The sequence below is a fragment of the Narcine bancroftii genome, chromosome 4, assembly GCF_036971445.1.
Source record: "Narcine bancroftii isolate sNarBan1 chromosome 4, sNarBan1.hap1, whole genome shotgun sequence".
Lineage (NCBI taxonomy): Eukaryota > Metazoa > Chordata > Chondrichthyes > Torpediniformes > Narcinidae > Narcine > Narcine bancroftii.
The window spans coordinates 224836344-224859709 of record NC_091472.1 but is presented as its reverse complement, the minus strand read 5'-3'; the positions used below and the strand labels follow the sequence as shown (position 1 = coordinate 224859709).

The following is a 23366-nucleotide window of genomic DNA, read 5'->3' as shown; positions in this document are numbered from 1 at the left end:
GTGGCCAAAAGAACTTAATCCAATTCAGGATGAGTTACTACACAAACTCCACTTGTGTCTCTTTCTAGAGGTCAGAATTCCATCAGCATCTGTAATTCTCTAATACCTCCCTTGGTAAAATAATCTCTTTGGATCTCTATTGCTTCAAGTTTTCATCATTTAACAAGTCACCAAATTCATTCTTCTGCAATTGAAGGAGAAGGACTGGACTACACTGAAATTCTGTTGCAACAATTTTGTCCAGGTTTCTAATCCACTGGTAGATCATGATACTTTTATACTTCCATCTATGCTGTTTAAATTGCCACCTATTTTCACAAATTCATTAAATTTGGCTCAGCTGGCTCTCTACCTCATCATTTTCATTACTAAACTGAATAGTTAATGCCCCATTAGCATTACTGACACCACTTGTCATGTTTTGTAACTGCACAGAATTTTTTCAACCAGACCAAGAACTTCAGTTCCATGAATATTACCAAGTTGTCTGGTGCCTTTATCAAATGCTTCTGGAAGTTTATGTAAAAATAACATCCACAAAGATTTCCTTGATTTAGTTGCACCCTCAAAAAGAATTCAAGAAAGTTTGTGCCCTACCTTTTATATATGTATGTGGTTCTCACTGATGATGTGGAGAATATTCCAACTTTTCATTCACTCTACACTTAGATTTGAGCTATTTTCCATCCATAGATTAAGCTCACTGGCCAAGAATTAGCCTAAATTGCAAATGAATGATTTCCTATTCTCTTATCTTAAAAAATTAAAGTTTACGTTGTATTTATGGCATCTGCAAAAATAACTAATTTTTTTTAGCATTAGAGATTGAAATGCTCTAATTATGGAGAACTGCTGTGTCATTAGATGTCATTATTCTCTTAATTACAATTAATTTGCTTACACTAAATCCAGCATAACTGAACCTCCAATTCAATATTAACTTTTTATTAAGATGGCCAGTATTCTGTTTTATCCCTTTAACTGTAAAAGCTGTCACAAAATAATTCTTTCACATGTCTGTATTTTATTTGAATTGGTTCAATTGTTAACAGACCCATATTACTTTCAACTGCATTATTTTGTATTGATTTTGTGAACCTTTAAGTTCCTTTGAAGCTTTTGGTTTTTCCCTCTTTGTTGCAGTCTTAACTCTTATTTTCAGGGTCAGTGCTTTATTTTTGCACTATTGAATGCTTTAACCATATATAACCATATAACCATGATCGGCCTTTTGAGTCTGCACTGGTTCACTTGAACAAATCCACTAGCTCAATCCTCCCACTCTCCGCCAATATCCCTCCAACCCCCCTCACCTCCATGTACACATCCAAGCTTCTCTTAAATGACAGAAGGGACCCTGCCGCAATTATCTCATTCGGAAGATCATTCCATTTTGCCACCACTCTGAGTGAGGAAGCATCCTCTAGTATTTCTCCTAAAGTTTTGCCCTCTTACTCTTAACTCATGGCCTCTTGTTCCAACCTTCCCTGCCTTCTTTTAGAAGATTAGATCTTCTTTTAATCTCTCACCCCTTGCTCAAAAAAAACTCCCTTTCACCTGTTAACAAATTTAAAGAGTTTATTGAAAATCTCTTTCACCTTGATGAAGTCAGCATTACTCAAATCCAGAATTTTATCCCTTTTAAACCACAGTCTTGAACTCAATCATATTAGGCAATATTAATGTTGGGCATTAACTAAATCTGGATCAATGACCTTTAAATGCATCACTGCATTTTTGCCGAAGGTATTGCAGGAAATTGTAATGAACATAACTAGGTTTAATCTGATTATTCTAATGTACATTAAATTTATAATCATCATTAAAATAGTTCTGCCTTCAATAGAAGTTTTTCTTATGTCAGCATTCAGATTCTGCCACTTCACAGCTATTGCCAGGATGCCTATTACCACTGACTGTCCAGTTCTTCATTGTTCCCATGACATCTTCTCTGTCTGCTTACCTGTATTACCTCAAATCACGGAGATAATTTCATCATTAAGCACCAACAGTAATCCCTTCCTAGCACCATACACAGTATAACTCTTAGAATCCCATTGTTCAAAACTACCGATGTTTTTGGTACTTGGTTTACCAGATGCCATTTGCCAAACTCCCTTTCCACTCACCAGGCGCCTTGTTTCCCATGTTCCCTTTAAAGTTTCAGGGTTCACTGGGGAATTTAGTTCAATGCTATTTAACATTTATAAATGTGTGTTGGTTGTAAATAGAAATAACCAATACCATGGAAAATATGCCAGATTGTCGAAGTTTTACCATGGTGTGGTTCATTTAATTCCCAGTCCATTCTGACGAGCATACCTCAAAAAAAAAGCTGTTGTGTTGCACCATTAAAGCTAAACTTCCATCTGCTATTCATTCATTTTGTATATTTTCTTACCGATTTCCAGGTTCCCTCTGCAGACAGAGATCCACAAAGTTGCGAAAAGCTGCGGAGAAAGTTTTATTCATTGGACTTGGGGACCGTTCACTCGTGTTTGACCTCCTCATGCTGTAGGTGGCCACACTCTCGCCAATTCCAGAATCCACTCCAGAGCGGGAATTCTTTATCAACAGTTCCCTTTGTGGGAAACCAAAGTCTACCAAACATAATGGCCCTTTCAACTTCTGGAGTAGCATCTGTTTATCCAAAAAAAAGAAGAAAACAAGATGGGTAATCTTCGACAAACCCCATTATTGATTCAGAATAGCAGTCTTTTATTTATCCTGATTTGAGTCAAGAGGTCATTCAATGTTGACGTCGATTCAATCCAGTTAACTTTTCGTTACCCTGCAGTGTTGAAGGTGTTTTATGGAGACTATCAATTTCGTTTTTTTGAAACTGATCATGAACCACTAGCCAGGGCCTTTCTCCCCATGGGGAAAATAGCAAGTACCAGAGGACATCTGTTTAAGGTGAGTGGAGGAAAGTTAAGTGGAGACATCAGAGGCAAGATTTTTCTAAAACTAAGAGTGGTGAGTGCCTGAAATGCATTGGTGGGGGTGATGGTGGAGGCTGGTAGAACAGGTAATTTCGATAGGCACATGGATGCAAGAAAAATAAAGGGTTATGGGTAGAGACAGGGTAGTTGTGGTGGAATAGGTTTATATAATTCAACATAACACCATGTACCAAAGGCAGTGTTCTGTGCTTTTTTTCCTCTGTCACATTAAATTGTTTCTTAAAATGTAATGCTCTAAGTGAAGAAAATTACCTGTGTAGGTTGCATGTTCTGAAAAGGAACCTGGCCTCTGGCTAACTCGCATGCTGTGATCCCAAGGCTGTAGATGTCAGACTTTGCATCATATCCATGCAAGTCCTAATGTGAAAGAGAAAATCCAAAGGTAATGTAAATGGGCAGACTTACAATACCACTGTTCAAGAGAGGAAATGTGGAACTCCAGGTATTTGTATTGGCATCAGCTGATTCACATTCTGTTTAATTTCCTTTCGCCACATGAGAAGACAAGTCAAGATCTGAGCATTCTGGGTCAGTTTTCTTTATTTATTGCATCATTTAAAGCAGTCACTCAAGAACCCCAGAGTTAAGACAGCTGTGCAATTGAATCTCTTGTTCTGGAACAATTCATCCTGGTCCTCAAATAAAATTCTTGGTTGAATGTTCTGCACAGCATGTTCCTATTGTGTACTTTGGAGAGAGGTGATCTGGGAAACTACTCATGGTCCTCTCTGCCTTTCGATTCACAAAAGCACACAGGATCATGCCTAAATTCTGCAAGTGAAATATTACATTTGAACATAAGGAAAGAAATAAGACAAAACTGGATTTGTTCATCTCAAGATCATGTGCAACTGGCCAAGAATATTGGCTATATGCAGTACAAGGACTGATTGTATTAAGCAAGGGATGATCAAATTCAGCACTGAAAGATGGTAGGGGAAAAAAAAATCCTCTCGTGGGGACACAAGAAGCAGGGAGTTTGGTGGGAATCTGGAAAGTTTCCTGATAAAGCAGTTGAGGTTGTTGACTCAATTCATACATCTAAAATAAATCAAGTCAGTGTGGAAAGACTGTTCAGCCTGACTTGCCCAAGCCAACCAAAATCGTTTGACCCATATCCCTCCAAACCCATCCCATCTATGTATGTCCAATTTTTTCTTGAACATTGGAATGGTACCTGCCTCAACCATCTCCTCTGCCAGTCGATTCTATATACCCTCCATGCAAAAAAATTTCCTCATATTCTTGTTAATCTCTCACCCCTTCCCCGCCCCACCTTAAACCTGCCCTCTGATTACAACCCTGTATTCAGCCTGATTCTTTTCTTTGGCTTGGCTTCGCGGACGAAGATTTATGGAGGGGTAATGTATTCAGCCTGATCCATTCCTCTTATAAAAGATAATTACACAATCATGATCGATTTACAAGGCACCCTCTTGTTTCTACGCTCAAAATATATTTCAGTTGAGAAACAATTAACCTTAGTTTCATTATAAACAAATAACTTTATTATCCAAGTACAGTACACAATTCTGAACCACAAGCAAGTGGGTACATTAGAAACATTTTGTTAAAATGCTGAAAGATAAATCTCACTTTTTCTCCATTCAACATACTTTCAGGTTGGTACACAGAGGCAAATTTAAGTTTACCTGCTGGAGAACTTCAGGACTCAGCCAAGGCAGAAATGAAGCACTAAACTCTGGAAAATCATATGCATCTCTTAGCCTCTGTCCATCAGTGATCATGCTGCAAAGTCCATGGAGACCAGAGAGATAAATATGTCCCTCCCCAGAAATAAGTATATGGCTTGGTCTAACACTCCTGTTGAAGGAAAAGAAAAAATATTCTGAACTGATCAGCTCAGCTTTACTCCTTTAAGTAAGTGTTCTGAATAAACAACCCCAGAACTAAATTTAGCCTCAAGAAGGAGGGTGAATAACTCTTTTGTTTGAGTATCTAACACATTGTGATGGTTGAATCAGCCTGGACGTTCTCATGTAAATTTGATTAGACAAATCCTGCAATTCTATACGCTGGCAGAAGTTAATTCATTTTAGTGAGACATTTTAATAAAGCCAAATGAGATTTCATGTTGAAGTAATGCATAGGAATTACACAATAAAAAAGATATGTAATTTCCCCCAACTTAATTTCATTACATTTCATTCTCATTAGACTCTATTTAAATCTATTTATTAGATGCTAACATTTCCTCCAAAACAAAAGACAGATGCAAGCCAATAACAGCATATATTTCAATCAAAGCCTCAAATGAAAATAAAATTTTCTTCTGGATTAACTGCTGCATTAAGAGCATTGTAAGTATTGAAGAATTTTATATATAAGAGCTGGAAAGCAATCCATGCATGCCTACACTGGTATTCATTTAAAATCAATTTTTAAAAAAGCAGCAATATTTACACAGTTGTAGTTGGGAGTTGACTTTGAAAGACTATTGTACCAAAATTAATTAACTATCCAAGCCAAATGCCCCACAATGTAGTACACCACCCAAGTCAGCCTTGTATTGTTCCAAAATGTATTTATTCCTTTAGATGCTATAAAAATTGAAAGTTATTGTTGGACATAAAATTTAATCAATTATATAAAGTTGTTTTCAACCTTTTTCTTTCCACTCACATACCACTTTTAGTATTGCCTATGCCATCAGTGCTCTGTGATTAGTGAGGGATTGTTTAAGGAGGTTTGTGCGTGGAAAGAAAAAGGTTGAAAACCACTGTTTTAATTGTATCTAAGTGACTCGTTATGTGCACATGGTTTCGTAAATCCAAAGGAAATGGGCCAATGACAATTTTTCTCAAGCAAAACATTTCAGTAACAATTGGGTCTAGAGCAGTAATTCTCAACCTTCCCTTCCTACTCACATCCCACCTTAAGCAATCCCTTACTAATCACAGAGCACCTATGGAATAGGGATTACTTAAAGTGGTATGTGAGTGGAAAAAGGTTTGAGAATCACTGAATTACACCCTTTAGGACATGGTACAGTTTAGGAAGTGTATGAAACTGCTTTAACCCACTGCAATTTTAGACATTTCACAGGATTTGGCTGCTGTCTCACTCTGAGGTGTTTATAATCACGTCAACTTTATATAAATCAAGTGCAATTCAGCAAGAAGACAGATTCACGAATAAACACAAAATGTTGAAGGTTCTTTAGATACGTTTGGAACCAATAAACATGACCAACTACTATGCGAGAGAAATTAATGAAAAAAAGGGATGGAAGGTTTTAAAACAAAGAAATTGCCTGAATATCCTATTTTTACCTGTGAATGCAACCCATTTGGTGAATATAATCCAATGCCTTCAGAACTCCATAAAATATATGTGCCATTAAACTTTCACTCATGCCTTCAGTAAAATACTTTAGCAAGCTGCTGGCAGAACCTGCATAAGGTCAAAAGAAAAGGGTGTCATTAAAAATTATTGCTTATAAAATGTATACTATCACAGAAGAAGGTCTCCTTAGGTTTTACCTTACCATAGGCTGTGAATGCCAGGATGACCCATAACTCACTACCTTCTGCAAAAACAGCTGGATGTGGCAGGATATTGGGGTGCCGAAGAAATTGCCAGATAAGCAGCTCATTCTGAAAGCAAAGCACAAATTCCACGGATAACGCTACATTCAGAGAAATTAATAATTTACATTGTCCATCCTTTCTGAAAATGCCACCAATTGTTGCTCTTAGACTACTTTCAATTTTCTCTTACAATTTATAAATTTTTAATTCATGGATGCAATACGGGGAAGACAGGATAACGTATTTTCCTGGATTTAGTTGGCTTCAATTGCACAATTATTGAAGATGAGATGATTAGACAATGCTACAAGATCAAAAAAAAATCACAGAAAATAAATGAATTAATAGTAAGAATGAATTAATAGTAAGAAATATAGAAAGGTCCCTCAAGTGTAGAGTCAGAAGACATGCCAGATAAGGAATTGATTGATCTGAGCATTCAACAAAACTTTCCACTAATCTTCACAGCAGAAGACTGATGAGTTTTAAAAAAAAAATCAAACACACTATTTAAAAGTTGCTTTTATCTTTAACCATTCCAGCTCTGATGAAAAGTCATCATGATAAAACATTAGCTTTGCTTTCCTTCCAGGAATATTTTGCTTTACTGCTTTTTTAAAAACTTGGTGAGAAACCAGTAAATGTTGATATCTTTGTGCATGAAATAAAAGGTTAATTATTATGCAAAGCCTAAGGCAACACTTAGGATAGCTTTTATTGCAAAGGACCAGGAGTACAAGTGTAAGGAAGTCTTGCTCCAGTTGTAAAGATGAGACCACAACCTAGTGCTTTCGGAACTTTTGGTCTCCAAACCCAAAATAATACAAATGAGAAGAACCTTTCGGATATCAAGATAGACAAGCTGACGATGCTCCCTCTCAATTATTACTGAAATGTTTTGCTTGAGAAAAAGTGTCATTGGACTATTTCCTTTCGGGCTTCAAAAAGAATCAAGAGTGAAAGTGAAACAGGAAAGTACGCTTTAAGATCAGTGCAAAGACATTATGAACATTTCCAATGTGGAGTACGCCAGTATTTTTTAAAATCCATATAGATTGCCATATAGTTACCCTCTACATTTAACCACTCCTTGGTTGGTAGCAATTCAAATGCTAGTTAAAAGGGTCATTATTCAATAATGGGGCAATAAATACTCCATAGTGGCAGATGCCAACTTTCTAATCAAATGGCATTTTGTAAGAGACCTGGACAGTGATATCTGTTCTTCACCAAACACCTATACATAATTTGGTCTCATTACTATTGGTTGAAATTTGGCTGCTGTATTTCTATTTCACAAGAGTGGCCATATTGTAAAATTATTTTACTAGCAATGAAATGTTTTGTAAGTTCACCAATGGCACTTTGCCATTCACAGTCTTTTTACACGTCTGTATGTGTTTCCACACACACATCAGACAAGGGCACAGTGCAGCTGCGGTGCATGTTAAGAGTTAAAGAAACTGATAGTGTTCAAACATTCACAAGTGCAAAATGATGGGCAGTAATTTAGAGAAGCAGTGAAATAATTTGGAAATGCAAGGATATTACTATGTAACATTTAAAAGCTACTAGCTCAATTATAATTATAAAACAATCAAAAGGAATCTTATTTCAAAGCAGATCTATTACTGACCTGCAAGGAAGAGAGGTTTTCTTCAGAACAGGAGTCCATATTTGTGCGTTTGACAACTACCATGTTACCAGATGGAATGTGCTTGGCCAGATTCACAGTAGTTAAATTACTAAAACTTTTTCCTGACAAACAAGATAAGCAGATAAAGACAATTACTGATTCTTAGCTGCCACTGTCATATTAAAATTGAAGGAAAATTTGGGCAGTTAAATCAGAAATACAATAAGAATGCAAGAAACTCAAGAGTCTTGTGTTATTTCAAACCATATAACTGCAAAATAAATCAAGACCTAACAGACTTATTTGTCAAGCACAAAGAAAATATTAGAACATCCACAGATAAAACCACTGTAGCCCCCACCATTAGGGTTGGCATTCATTCTTAAAATAACTCATGGTCTAACACAATTTGTATTTCTCAGACAAAGCAAGCTTGGAGCATTCTGCATAAACTGATAAGTTGATTTTGGGTGACATTAACTAGTGACTTTAGCAATCCCCTTGCATGCAAGATCCCACCAGATTGGTCAAAGAGCAGCTAGGGAATTTGCTCCGACATATCGGATAAATTATCCTTCACCCACATCAATCCAATCCAATCTATTCATTATCCCCAATTTCAGCTCAAAATGTCGACCATTCTTTTTCTCCCAAAGATGCTGCTGATTTCCTCCATCAGTGTGTTTAACTTCCAATTCCAGCATCTGTGACCTCCAGTCTGTCTAAGGGGTTAAAAGAATGAGTAAAGGAATTTTCCTGATGTATAGGATCAATATTTACTTCCAAAACAGCAGAAATAAAATCAATTAATTGGTCATTTACTCCAGTCATTTGCCACATCCAAAATCTGCACCAAAATTGTCTGTCATATCCAAACATTTGATTTTAACATCTGAAGGACATGGCATGATGCCATACAAATACAAATTCCTTTGTTAAATCCTTCCCTCTCAATTTCACAACATTTTCAATCAACCACTTGAGACAACTGTATCTAATTTACATTTTTCAGGCTGCCCACCATATCTGAATGCAAAAAAAAAATTTATCATGAGATATTGAGCATATTTGCAAACAAAGATTTGGGGAGCAAACGAGAACAGGATTAGATAGATCATACAACAGTGCAGCGGAGCTGAGGAACAGGCCCTTCAGCCCAGGATGTCTGTGCCAACTACAATACCAATTTAAAATGACCCATTTCCACACTGCACAACTGTTTTCTGAAGAAAAACACAAGTTGGGCCAAATATCCTGTTTCTACTTTCCGATGTTCCACACCTGTTTTCAGGAGTATCTGTAAGGCCATCATCAAATAAACATAATTCAGCACATATATTTACCTAGTTCACATAGAAGCTCGTAGTGACTGGCATTGGTTGTGTACATCATTTTCTCATCTTGCAGGGATCTCTGAGAACGTGTGAAAAATCCATTTTCCTATATAGTGGAAAAAACATGATAATGGATGAATACCAGCTCAGGTCAAGAACAAAAGTGGATGCACTTCCTCAAGTGAAGTAGTCTTGTATGGATCAAAAGTTGAACAATCAGAGGTAAGGTTCAAGGTTCCTTTTATTATCATGTAATAAAACATTTAAAAATGTAACTTTTTCCTTTCGTAAGGCAGATAAAGTGTCACCATTAGTATTGCCTGATATCCCTTGTAGTACGAGAGAAAGAGAAGCAAAAGAGAGTCCCTTCAGAGTCACCGAGTGTTCATGGATTCAACTTCTGCAGCTGGACAGACTCCTATTCATCGGCAACCTGAGCTCCAGATGCAAACTCCGATGTGATCATAAAGTTCAGGAACCCTTCTTGCATTCAGCACCCTCTCAAATTCTGGCTCTGGTTCCCATGAGCTGATGTCCAGTAGCTCACAGCCTGTGCAAATCCCCTGACCGCAGCCTGTATGAATCCCTCAGCCAGTGAGCCCCTCGCTGATCTGCTGCCGTGAAGACCTTCCCCGTGGAGGGGGCGTCTCCCATGCTTCTTCTCAACAGAGGGTGTTCTCCCCATTTCTACCATGAGGCACCTTCACTTAACTTAAAGCTTTCATTACATCCTCAAAAAAACACTCAATTTAATTGATAAAACACAACTTGTCCCTCACAAAGCCACATTGACGGTCCCGAATCTGACCTTATCTTTCCAAATGTGTGCAAATCCTATTCCTAAGTATCCTTTTCAATAATTTCCCAACCATTGGTGCAAGGCTTACTGGCCTATAATTTCCTGAAATATCCTTCTCCCCCTTCTGGAACAAAAGTACCACATTGGTTACTCTCCAGTCCTCTGGGACCTCCCCTGTCCTATAGCAAATATGGAGTAATGTGACCACATTCAGCAGGCATTCCAAAGCTGCATGATTGCTTTATAAAAGCAACATGCCTGAATTATTAAATGCAGCCTCATCCTTCCCACTGCTACAAGTTTTGTGTTCCTTATCTACAAACCAACATCACATTAAAGATGCAACTTACCGGATGGAGACGGTCTGTACCGTCTACCTGGCTTCCAGCATCAATTGGTTCTATTTCAGTCTGTGAAATGCAGGAACAGTCCTGCAAAGAGAAAATGCAACACTAAAATGGACATGGCAAAATCCGTGTATTAAAAGCTAGATAAGAGGCGTGGGAGAAAAAGGTGGTGAATTGCTAGCTGATTTCAGCACTGAAAACTGCAAATGGGATTAAAGGGATGTGGAAAGAAGTGGGTGATTATGTTCCATAAATATCAACGTCGGAACAATACTATTTGCAATTTATATTAATCATTTATACTCGGCAATCAAAAAGGCAATAGGTAAATCTGCACAGGATTGAGACCCAAGTTGCAATTTGCAGAAACCACCAATTCTGCAGTATTAGGCTTCCACTAGATGTTTCGGCCAGTCATCAGTGCATGTTAGTATTTTCTCGCACTCTGTGCCAGACATGGTCTATAGAGCAATGAATGGTGCAGTGGAAAGGGAGGGGGAAGATGAAGCAGAAAAACTGATGCTGATGGACTCGGGTCTGTATCTACAATTGTCAAGCACAGGTATAAATGATTGGTATAATAGACTGTCTCTGTAGGTTCAGGGAGGTCGACTACATGCCAGTGAGATGAAAACCTAAAGCTGGATGCATCAATTACAAAGGCTGCAGCGCAGGCTGGCAAATCCATAAAAATTAAGCACTGAGAATTTGGAGTCAGAAAGATACAGCAAGGAATCAAGTACCAGCCCATATTGAACATCAATCACCTATTAATCTATTTTTCATTCTCCTGAAATTCCCATCAACAAGTCCCAGATTCTAATTCCTGTCTACACTCCAGCAACAATTTTACAATGGCCAATTAACCTATGTGCCTTTAGTCCTTTCAGACCTTCTTAAATAAAGGCATGGCATTAGCCTTCTAGTACCTCATCTGTAGCTCAGGAAGATACAAAAATCTCTGTTTGGGCCCCTGCAGTTTCTTTTCTTGCTTCCTGCGATGTCCTAAGATATACTTGGTTAGGCCCAGAGATTTATTCAACTTATTGTACCTCACCGTCACCTCTTTCATAATGTTGATGTGGTTCAGGACATTAATGTTCTTTCCCCTGGTAAATGGGAAGTATTCAAGACATTCCCATGTCTCCCTCATTACTTTCTTTCTTAATATATTTAGAATTCTTTTGGATTCTCCTTTACCTTGTCTGCCAGGGATCTCTCATATTTCCATAAGCCTTCCCTTGTTCTCCTCAAGGGATTTTCTCACCAGTCTCAACACTGCTCATCAGCCAAGGTCTCTTATCCTGCTAGATTTACCCTTCAGTCCATCAGGAAGATAATGGCCCTGAACTCTTCCCATCTCTCTTTTAAAAAGCCTCCCATCTGCCAGACATCCCATTATCTGTCAACAGCCTCTCCCAATCAACCTTTGGATTTTCCTAATGACATCAAAATTAGCTGTGCCCCACATTTAGATTTTAGGTTGCAAATTAGTCCTCTTTCATTCCACAAGTACTTTAAAACTAATAGAATTATTGTCACTGGTCACAAGGTGCACCCCAATTAACACTTTACCTACTTGCCCTGCTTCATTTCAAGTTTTGCTCCATCTGTAGTAGGGCCATCTGCACATTGCTTGAGAAAACTTCCCTGGTCACACTTAACAAATTTTATTCCATCCAATCCCTTGGATCTGCACAGCAATCTCAGTCAATATTAGGGAGGATTTTTTTTTTTAAATCATCTGCTATTACAGCCCTATTATTCTCACAGCTATCTGCAATTTTCTTACATATTTGCTCCTAATCCCCATTGATTATTGGCAGATCTATAGTACAATCCCATCAAAATAATCATCCCTTTCATATTTCTAAGTTCTATCCATGTGGACTCGTCAAGTATCCTCTCCAAATACTTCCAAGATAGATCGTATAAAATTACAGCAAAGTACAGTCCTTTCAGCCCACGATGTTATGCCAACCTATGTAAATCTACTCCACAACAATCCAAGTTTTCCTTATCTCACATCCACAACCTATTTTTATTGCATCCATGTCCCTATCTGAGTCTTTTGAAAGTCTATTGTACCAGCCTCCACCATCACCTCAGCAATGCATTTCAGGCACCCACCACTCTTCTCATCAAAAACACAACTCTTCCCCTCTTAAATCCACCTCTATCATTGCTTATGGCATCTGTATTCCAGATTGAGATGCCAGTCTTGCCTGTCCCTCAATCATGTGTGTGTAATATACCAGTTCTATATGCCTTTCAATGTACCGAATTTATCGGTCTTACCTGTTGTAGCCATATACATTTATTGAATTTAATAATTTCAGATAAGGATTCTTCTAATCACATTTAAACATCCATGGTTTGTTCCTTCAACCATTACATTAACACCATAAACCTTTTAATCTCTCCTGTCCTTCCAGATTGCACTGACCTATAGAAATTGTCTGAATCTTTGCATTATTTCCAGCATTTCTTATTAAATGGCAGTTTGGTATAACCAAGAGGTATACCAGGACATTCAAGAGGATTGCAAGATACTGAGTTAATCCCAAAATGCTCTGATAGGATTTTAACCACGTTGTTCATTTTATAATCCAGACCTATGGAGAATGAGTGCCAGTAATTTAACTTTCCTGGCCGATGCTCAGAAACAGAAGGCTGCAATTCTGCAACAACAACTTACCAAAAAAGACATGGAAGCTCCTGATATGTTTGGTGATTCACATGAGCACAGCAGCCCTGAGTAGAAGAAATACTTGAAGGATGGTCTCCTGCTTTAGATAGCTGATCAAACAAAATCAAGAACATGTGCACAATAGATTTTAATGTGGTTCCCTGTGAAATATATCAGGCTACAAAATTTTTCATGCACACATCCTCATTTATGAAGTCCAATTCTCTCATGACCCTGAACTTCCTTGATGATGATCCACCAATGCATTTGATTTTTTAATTCCCTTCCCTGTGTTAATATGTCTCCATTGCTCTGTCACTTTCTTCTTCTCATCTTCTCCAGCCTTTTTAGAATCTGCATTCCTCTATCTTTGACCTCTCAAGCATCTTCCATTCCATCAATTCAGCTACGCCTTTGTTTCCCACATCATGAAATGGTAGAATTCTATTACTAAACTTCTCTAATACCCCTCTCATCTTAAAACCTCCTCTCCATGTTTAATCCTCTGATCATTTTTTTTAATGCTTCCTTCCCTGGCTTAATTAAATTTTGTCTGATTATCATGTGAAGTACATTAGAATGCTTAAAAATCAATTATACACCAAGCTTCAGACAACAGCCATCTGGGCTGGAGTCTTGGTCAAGAAGTAACCAAGCATGTCTTGTTTGTATTCTATAAGGTAGAGAACCAGGAGGCCCTTCAGCCGATCGAGTCCACTCTGCCATTCCATTATGTGCTGATCCATTCTCCCATTCCACTGCCTTCTTTGATACCCTAACTATTCAGATACCTATCAATCTCTGCCTTACACCCAATGACCTGGCCTCCAAAGCCACCCATGGCAGCAAATTCCAGAGGTACCTGCAGTTTTGGCTTCAATGATTTCCCACTGTGCAAAGAATGCAGCAAGTGAACCTGCCACACTCCTAGTATATGTGATTAGGTGTAATACCTAATTGAAGCATTTTCCACTGATTTATGAATCACTGCTATGGACTTACAGACCTATACTGCAGGGAACAGGCCCTTTAACCCAACTCATCTATCTTGACCAATTTGGCATTCTAAGCTAGAACCATTTGTTTGCATTTGGTCCGGATCTTTCCAAATCCTTCCTGTTCATAAATATGTCCAGATATCTTTTGAAATATCAAATTGTAGTCATTTCTATAGTTTCCTGTGGGAACTCGTTCCACATATGGACCACCCTCTGTGGAAAGAGTCCCTCTTAAATCTCTTTGCTCTCACCTTAAACCTTTGCTCTCTAATTCTAGAACCATCTTTTCTGGAAAATAAAGACTGTGAACATTCACTTTATGTATGCCATTCATGATTTTATAAATCTCTGCAAGTTCACCTCTCACTCTCCTACATGCAGGAAATAAAGACCCAGCCTATCCCTATTACTCAAGCTCTCAAGAGCTGGTAACCTACTGATGAATCTTTTCTGCACCCTTTCCAACTTAATGACATTTCTTCTTCAGCTCGATGACTGGAATTGTGCACAGAATTCCAATGACATGTATGATGTCCCAATTTTTGTACTTATTTCCCCACTCAATGAAGGCAAGGGTTTCAAACCACTTCTTCACAACTCTGTCCTGCTGAGTCACCACTTTCAGGGCACCATGCACTTGTATTCTTCAATCCTACAACACTCTCCAGGGCTCCAGCATTTACTGTGCAAGTTCAGCCCTGGCCTGATGTATCAAATTGAAGCAGCTCAAATTCTGGTTTCCATTTCTTGGCATACTTTCCCAACTGATCTTGGTCCAGTTCGAAGCTTAGATGTCCTTCCTCATTGTTCGCTACACCATGAATTGTGGTGTCATGTGAGAATTTACTAACCACGTTAACTACATTGTCATCCAATTATTTATAATAAATAACAAAGAACAGCACAGATCTCTGCCGCACACCATGGGTCACAGGCATCCAAACAGAAAAACAACCCTCTACTACTACCCTCTGACTCCTTCCACTCAGCCCAATTTGAACCAATTGGCCAGGTCACTTTGGATTCCATCCAGTCCAACCTTCCAGAATAGTGCCATGCAGCTCCTTTGGCCTGGGCTTCCACAAGGTCTTTGACAATCATGTTCACCACCTTGCCCTCACCGATCCTCTTGGTCATCTTTTTGAAATAAAAATGATCAGTTCATTAGACATTTTCCACACACAAACTTATTCTGACTCCTTAATCAATCCCTTCCTCTCAAAATTCAGGTTGATTCTGAAGTTCAGAATCCCCTCCAGCAACATGTTTAGAAATATTTACACAGGAACCAGCCCATAACATCTGAGCTGAACATGATGACCAAATCAAATCTCTGCTGCCTGCACTTGATAACTATTGCTCTATCCCCATCATATTCAAGTGTCCATCTGAAAGCCTCCTCAATGCCTCGGTTTTATGTGCTTCCACTGCCAGTTCCAGGAACACATCACTCTCCCTATTAAAAAAACTTACACATGTACATATCCCTCACTAGATATCCTCTCCTGTGCCCTTTCAAACCCTTCCACAGCCTTCCTATAATGGGGGTAACAATTTAGAACTAAATCAAAAATTACAAAAACAGCTTGCTCACGTTAGTTAGAATGTTACTGAAAAGTGACTTTAATATTGTCCCACATAGGCAGTGTTTAGTGTTAGCAGAGAAGTCGGAGCTGCCCAACTTTGCTGTGTTCTCAATAAATATTGCTATGCTATTAATTTCAGTATCTGCACTTACTCAATAAACTGCATTATTTTGCGACGAAAATTAACGTTAAGAAACGATCAGTACTTCCACAACGCCCTCCTTCTCAAGAAATACGCTGGTCTCTTGACACTGGAATTAACTTTTACTTCCAATCAACCAATCGCAGACTCTGTCGAGTAAAAAAACAAAACATTAGGGCACCAACTCTTCGCAAAATATATCGATTCAGCCACTCCTTCCCGCCCCCCCCCCCCCCACCCCCAACTCTAATGAAATCAACTTGCACCAATGCGAAAATAAAAGTTAAGATCTTACATGTTCAAAAAGGTTGGCTCTTTGCAAATTTATTTCGCAATTTGCAAAAATGACTCTGATCCATCGCAGGTCTGAATGATCTGAGACATTTAAAACTTGCAGCACCCTCCCCCAAACCTGACAAAAAGGAAGCTTCAAAACCAATCCTCGGCTCTGAGTCACTCACTGAGGATCCCCATCCCACCCCTCCCCTCCCCTCCCCTCCCTCTTCCCAGGCCTCGGACCCCAGCTGGCGAGGAAGGAGTAAGGCAGATAGAGCGGGCGCCCCTGCACTCATCCTGGTCCGCCAAAGGACCCCGCACCCTACCCTCGCGTCTCTCACCTTGACCAGGGAGGTGAGGGTCTCGACTTTCACCCCCCTCCCATCCCACTTTCTGTGACGTCACAACCCCCAGCGGCAGCCAGCCGGCGCCTTCACCCCTCCCCCTCCGGCTCCATCTCGCGAGATTGGATTTTGAAGCTGGCGCGCGGTCGGCTGTGGAAGATGGCGGGGCGAGGGACAGAGGAGGATCTCTGGACACGAGTTCTCGCTGGGTTATTCCTCCTCTGCACCCCCGGGCAGAGCTCAAAACTCGCCTGGCGGAGAGCATCCCTGGTAGGGGGCAGAAGTTAACCTCCTCCATTGACTTGTTCATCAGAACAGACCCGCACGAGGTGGCTGACCAGAATCAGGGCCCAGGGAATTAGGGATGGATTCCAGCGGATAGCGCAGACACGCTGAGTTCCTCCGTCAGTCTGCTCGTAGGATCATGCTGTCAACAACAGGACGCCTTTGAGGGGGGAAAAAGAATCTAAAGAAATGGGCACTTTGAACACTTTTACCTCGTGTTGGAGAAGCGAGGGAGAAAATGGATCCTTGACCAGCTTACCAAGGTTTATCCACCAGTCTCCAAGAACCAGACTGAATGGCTAATGTAGGGTGGTTAGATATCATTTGATGAGATCTAGAAATGGCAAGCTAGCAACTGGTGGAATTCAGATGAAAGTATATTGACCTGAAAGCTCAATTCTTATGCTCTCCCACTGGATGTCAGATGTATTGCTGAATGTTCTTGGAACATTCTCTGCTTTAACTTCAGATTTTAGCATCCGAAATTGGATTTTGCTTTCATAAAATTGATGGGAATACCAATGTTTTTACTTCAATTGACATGTTGGAATAGTAGTAGCATATTTAGTCTCACAAGCCTCCTCCAGCATTCAGCAGGACTGCAGCTAATTTATGATCTAATTTCATGTGCCAAGTATTTACCTATACGTCTTTTCACATTTCCCCTGAAATTAATCTACTGCTATAATGGGCACTTTGGCCTTGTGTTCTCTTGTCTTTTCCCAAAACTTTTTGACAACAGGAACTAGCATAGCTTTGTCCCAAGTCATCTTCCTCAATTTTTTTTGCAATAGTTTGAAATTAAGCCACCAATACAAAATATAAATTGTTGTGTGCACGCTACAGAGGAGTGTGGAAAGAAGACAGACACACGAAGAATTGAAGTCAAAGGCTGACTTATTGCACTGGCAGGTCATCTTACATTCTCCCCTCGCTCCTGATGTCGGGAGTGATGTCATGGCAGCACTGATATCCATCTGGGTGGCGTTCCCGCTGTTGCTCGCTGTTTCCCACCGTGTAGATCATTGGCCTCCACAGGGTCTGCATGGTCACTGCATTTATCGGCCATTTTGTGTACCGATTGCATCCCAGTTAGTGGGCCATTACAAGACCTCCCAGAACCGGTGATTGGAGCGCTGTTCACCACTTTCAGTGGCCTACTTCTGTGATGCAGGGGCTACAGGGAGACCAGTTGGGTAATGTCCAGGTGTGCTGGTTTAAGCCGGTCGATTGTGAAAGTCTCTTCCTTTCCGCTGATATACAGCACACATGTTGACCCATCATGTCTGATTACATCATACAGCTGTTGCAGAGGTGTTCGGTTTGCCCCCCACCCCACCGAACGAAAATGTTCATGGATTTTTAAGTCTCTGAGAATGTAAGTTTTGGTCTGGCCGTTCAGTGGAGGCTACAGAGGTGCTAGAGTGTTCAGTTTCTTTTCCTCAGCTTAGACAATGAGGCTGTGGGGTCCTCCGGGTCTTTGGTGGTGGCCAAGAACTCTCCTGGTATTACCAACAGTGCACCGTATACCATCTTGGCTGCTGAGATGTTGAAGTCCTCTTTCAACTCAGTGCGAATCCCCAGAAGGACCCAGGGTAATTCGTCTGCCCAGTTCAGCCCCTTGAGTCAAGCCATCAAGGCTGCCTATAGGTTCCTGTGGAACCGCTCCACCAACCTGTTGGCCTGAGGGTGGTAATGCATGGTATGGTGGAGCTGGGTTCTCAGCAACTTGGCCAACGCCGCCCAGAACCCCGAAGTGAAGCTCTATTGTAGGTCATATACTCTGGGATTCCGAACCTCAACACCCAGGTGTTAATCAGTGCTCTGGAGCAGGTCTCGGTGGATGTATTGACAGTGGGAGTGCCCCTGGCCACCTCGTGGAGCGGTCAATCATGGTAAGGAGCTGTCTTGCTATACAGGAGACTGGCAGTCTCATAATGGACATGGCTGAACTGACGTTGCACTGGCTTGAAAATCTGGGCGGGGGGGTGGGGGCCTTGACATGCGTCTGCACTTTGGATGTCTGGCAGAGCATGCAGATCTTGGCCTGTTTTCTGAGGCTGAGCCAGACAAACCTACTGGCCACCATTTTAACAGAACTCCCGATAGCTGAGTGCGCCAGGTTGTTGAAAACCTGCTGCCTCCTCGTGGCCGGCACTATGGGGTGGGGTTTGCCAGTTGAAACATCGCAGAGGAGCGTCTGGTTGCCAGGACCGATGGCGACATTCTCCAGCCTGAGGCTGGACACTTCTGTTTGCCAGGATCTCAAGGTCTGCCTGCTGTACCTTGGCTAGGGTGGAATAGTCTATTCCCTGGAACAGGGCCTGGACGAACTCGATCAGAGGGCAGGACAGTGCATCAGCCACCACATTGGTCTTATCCACAATGTGTTGGATGTCCATGGTGAATTCAGACAAGTATGAGAGATGTCGCTGCTGCCTGGCGACCACGGGTCAGACACTGTGTCAACAATTTGTGGTTTGAAGACCTTGAATTGACTGCCTTCCAAAAAATACCATTTTGAGCCATGAGGTAATGTTGCAGATGTATAAGTCTTTGATTTGACTCCACGTGAAATATTACAGGTAAACGATCCTAAAATCCGTAAAGGTCCAAAATCCGGCAAGTGAGGACCGGCAGCCGGGGGTGTCTGCCGGGCAGCTGAGGGACCGGCGGTCGGGGGACCGACAGTCGGGGGACCGGCGGTCGAGGGACTGGCGGCCGGGCGTGACGTCCCAGTGCCCTAGGGACCGCGGTCGTGGGAGACGTACGAGGGACCGCGGTCGGGGGAGACATACGAGGGACCGCGGTCGGGGGAGACGGCCGAGGGACCGCGGTCGAGGGAGACGTCCAGGTGGCCGAGGGACCGGCGGTCGGTTGAGACGGCTGAGCAACTGGAAAGGGGTGGGTGTGGATACGGCAACACAATTTGTGTGGGCAACCCGAAATTCGGAACACACTGTCCCCCAAGGGCTCCGGATAAAGGATCGTGTACCTGTATATTCAGTTCTGGTCACCTCAGTACAGGAAGGATTCTGATTCTATAGAACGAGTGCAGAGGAGATTTACAAAGATTTTGTCTGAATTGGAGAGCATACCTTATGAGAATAGGTTGATTGAGCTAGGTCTTTCCCCTTGGAGTATGGAGGATGAGGGGATGTGTGATAGATGTGTGGATAAACAAGTTCAACAGGTCCCAGGAGCAACAAGTCTGAACACAGTCTAGTTAAATAGTAATCTTTATTTACACACAGGAGAAGCAACAGGGATAAAAGATGCATACACACACACACACTAATGTACAACACACTTGCACCCAATCATGCATAGAAAACTACAATAACGTAATAATATATCCTATCCACCATCCCTTGATACAGTGCAGGCTATTAACTAAACGAAGGACAGTGATTTCTAGGAGCACAATACTACAGCTCCCAATCTTTTGCATACACCCCACCAATGACTCTCCCTCATCGCACACGGTTCACTATGATGAGGTAATTAAAGAGGTCAATAGTGAGGTGATCTGTGGGCAGCAATTTACCTTGATTGTCAGGTGAGGTGACTTCTGACGAGATTCCTGACAGATAACATGACCCTCCATAGTTCATTTTTCAACCAGGTCCCAGATGGAGAGGTTACATGACCCTCTAAAATCCACACTGCAGATGATCTGAAAGATGATGAGAGGCATTGATCATGTGGATGGCCAGAGGCATTTTTCCTGGGCTGAAATGATTCTAACCTGTTTATTCTTTCCCTATTACTCAGTTCCTCAAGTTCCAGCAACATCCTTGTAAATCTCCTCTGTACTCTTTCAATCTTATTGTTATCTTTTGTGTAGTTTGATGAGTGTCAGAAATAAAACTTCTCACACATGAGTCTCTTTAAAACTGATGACACGACAAGCTTTATTTACAAGTCTGCAGAGTTGGACTCAACTGGCTTCTCACCAGTTAAGCCCCGATACATACAGTGCATTGATTTTTATACCCTTATTGTTTGCCCTTCCCCTTCTTATTAATACTGTTTTAATTGGTTAGTATTGCAAAAGCATTCTAAGTATAACTGCATTTTTAATTATCACGTTCGTTACGTACGCTGCGAACTCTACATACACTAAATTCTGTTTCTCACCCTTCTTATCAATCTTTTGTCTCCTGCATGTCTCTCACTATGACCATGAAAAGATATGTTTAAAAAAACATATCCAGCTGAACCTTTTGTCCTTGGCTGCTAGTAAGCTCCCTGTCCGTTCTGGCTTCCCTTTTTATGATTAATCATCACATTTTAACTTAAGCCATTTTAACCTAAATTCTCTATATATAACAATGAGCAAAGCTGCACACAATACTCCAAATTTGGCCTCACCAATATCTTATACAAATTTAACATAATATTCCAACCCCTATACTCACGACCAGTACTTTGATTTATGAAGGCCAATGTGCCAAAAGGCCATTTCAGATAGCCCAAAAGTTGAGATGTAAACGCGGAAAAACACACTCATAATCACCTACTTTTCTGAATGTGCGGAGGCGGTCTCCGAATCGCATATTCCAACCCCTCTCCAAGAGGGATAATCTCCACAGTGCAGCCCTCCGCCGATCAATCTGAATGTACAGCCGCACTGAGAGGCTGTTTAGGGACGGGCTGATGATGCCGTCAGCCCACGACCCATCTCTCCACTCACCCCTCTCACTCCAAGTCAGGGACGGCGGGGAGTCCTTGGGGCAGTCTTGGCAGTGGGAGCTATCAACGGGGACCAATGGGAACTGTGAGTGGGAGGTGTCGGGGGCCAGTAGGAGCTGTCAGCGGAGGCAGTTGGAGTGGCTGGGACAGCTACACTGGGCCACTTCAGCCTTCTGGGTTGCTCTCTGGCTCAAAACGCGGCAGAGCAATGTCCGTCTTTCCTATTCATAATCCCTACACAGTTGGAACTGTTCTGGGAACCATAGAGCGGTTTCAACTCCATGGAGGATTATGGGTAGGGAAGACGTCCATTGCTCTGCCGTGTATTGATGACAGGTGACACTACGGCACCAGTTGCCCCACCTTCATCGGATCTGGAGGGTGCTATGAGGCGCCTCTGGATATGAATGGGACGCTGGGGTAGCCTTTTAGGGCTGCTGTCTGAAAGGTAAGTTCCCATTTTTCTATCCGCTCCATAGTCAGTCTCAAAGCAGAGGCCCAACATGAAATGGCCTAAAAGCTCTCTTTATCTTCCTGTGCCACCACTTTCGGGGAATTGTGTATCAGTATTCCCAGATCCTTCTGTTCTGCCGCACTCCTCAATGCCTTATCGTTTACCCTACATGTCCTATCTTGGTTTGTCATTACAAACTGCAAAACCTCATACTTTTTAGCATTAAATCAGATCTGCCATTTTGCAGCCCATTTTTTTTAGCTGGTCCAGATCCCTCTGCAAGCTTTGAAAACCTTGCTGTCCACTACACCTCCAATATTTGTGTCATATGAAGGAATTTGAGGAACATTTTTTTTAGAAAGTGCATGAAATCTCGAAGACCATTATGTAGGCACTTTCAGGTGGCCAAAATACCCCGATGAAAAGCCACATATTATACCCCTATGTGGCTGTCCTGAAGCCACCTGAAAGTGCAGGAGGCACCTGCGAGGTGCAATTTGCACTTCTGGGAGGGATAATCGCCGGAACACTCTGATTCCCCCAGGCACCTGAAAGTGGCTGCTAAGGGGGTGAAAATTAGTTGGAGAGCACCCGAGCTACCCTCCCCGCTACCCCTGCCCCCCAGTGCGGGATGTCATGACGGGTGGTCAACGCAGGATGTCAGGGCTGGGGCGGCCGGCGCGGGACGTCAGGGCTGGGGCGGCAGGCACAGGCTGTCAATGCTGGGGTGGCAGGCGCGGGACGTCAGCGCTGGGGCTGCTGGCGCGGGCTGTCAGCATTGGGGCTGCCGCCGTGGGATGTCAGGGTTGGGGCTGACATCCCGAAAGGACAGGAGTCGGAGTGCGCTACAAGGCACCTCTCGTGCAGCTGTCCCTTTCAGGTGACCAGCACTGCACTTTCAGCACTGCCACCTGAACGACCAATCCACAGGTCTGAATTTACTTCTGCAAGCGCATTCTTGATGGAGAAGACACCTGAAAGCGGCTTCAGAGTGCTTGGCGAAGCAAGACCTTTGACATTTAAGAAGTGCAGAATTTAGATAAATCTGTAAATCTGGTCATCACTTTGCTTGTCAGAGTTTAGAATAGAGTCTGATTTTGAGTGATAGGATTATATTTTGAGAGTGGATAATAACTCAAAAGAAGAAGTAATGTCATTCATCCATAAAAAATGCAATATCTGCATTTAATTCTCTTCAACCCCACCACATATTAGCATTTCATTGGAAAGCAAAGTTTTTAATTAACTGAGCTTGGATGCAATCAGC

At 41.6% G+C, this 23366-nt stretch overlaps 2 protein-coding genes across 11 annotated transcripts in view; one reads left to right on the top strand and one right to left on the bottom strand.

The window, feature by feature from the left end:
* Positions 1–16757, bottom strand: part of stradb (STE20 related adaptor beta) — a 46733-nt gene extending 29976 nt beyond the window's left edge. For 2 of the 9 annotated variants that reach the window (XR_011356410.1, XM_069934124.1), the window contains exons 1-11: positions 16341–16510; positions 16056–16194; positions 13329–13429; positions 10634–10714; positions 9494–9590; positions 8151–8272; positions 6472–6580; positions 6257–6377; positions 4616–4787; positions 3216–3320; positions 2402–2640 (exon numbers count right to left, since the gene is read on the bottom strand). Coding sequence is in view for 8 of the 9 variants with exons in the window: in XM_069934124.1 (XP_069790225.1) it covers positions 2402–2640; positions 3216–3320; positions 4616–4787; positions 6257–6377; positions 6472–6580; positions 8151–8272; positions 9494–9590; positions 10634–10714; positions 13329–13340 (1058 nt within the window). In the remaining variant the exon portion in view is untranslated. Of the gene's footprint in view, positions 1–2401; positions 2641–3215; positions 3321–4615; positions 4788–6256; positions 6378–6471; positions 6581–8150; positions 8273–9493; positions 9591–10633; positions 10715–13328; positions 13430–15285; positions 15455–16055; positions 16195–16340; positions 16512–16662 lie in introns of those variants that run through there. The other 7 variants (XM_069934121.1, XM_069934122.1, XM_069934120.1 and 4 more) reach the window with 7 other exon arrangements.
* trak2 (trafficking protein, kinesin binding 2) overlaps positions 16596–23366 on the top strand; it is a 175014-nt gene continuing 168243 nt past the window's right edge. The window contains exon 1 of one of the 2 annotated variants that reach the window (XM_069934116.1): positions 16596–16935. The gene's annotated coding sequence lies outside the window, so the exon portion shown is untranslated. Of the gene's footprint in view, positions 16936–18961; positions 19483–23366 lie in introns of those variants that run through there. The other variant, XM_069934117.1, reaches the window with a different exon arrangement.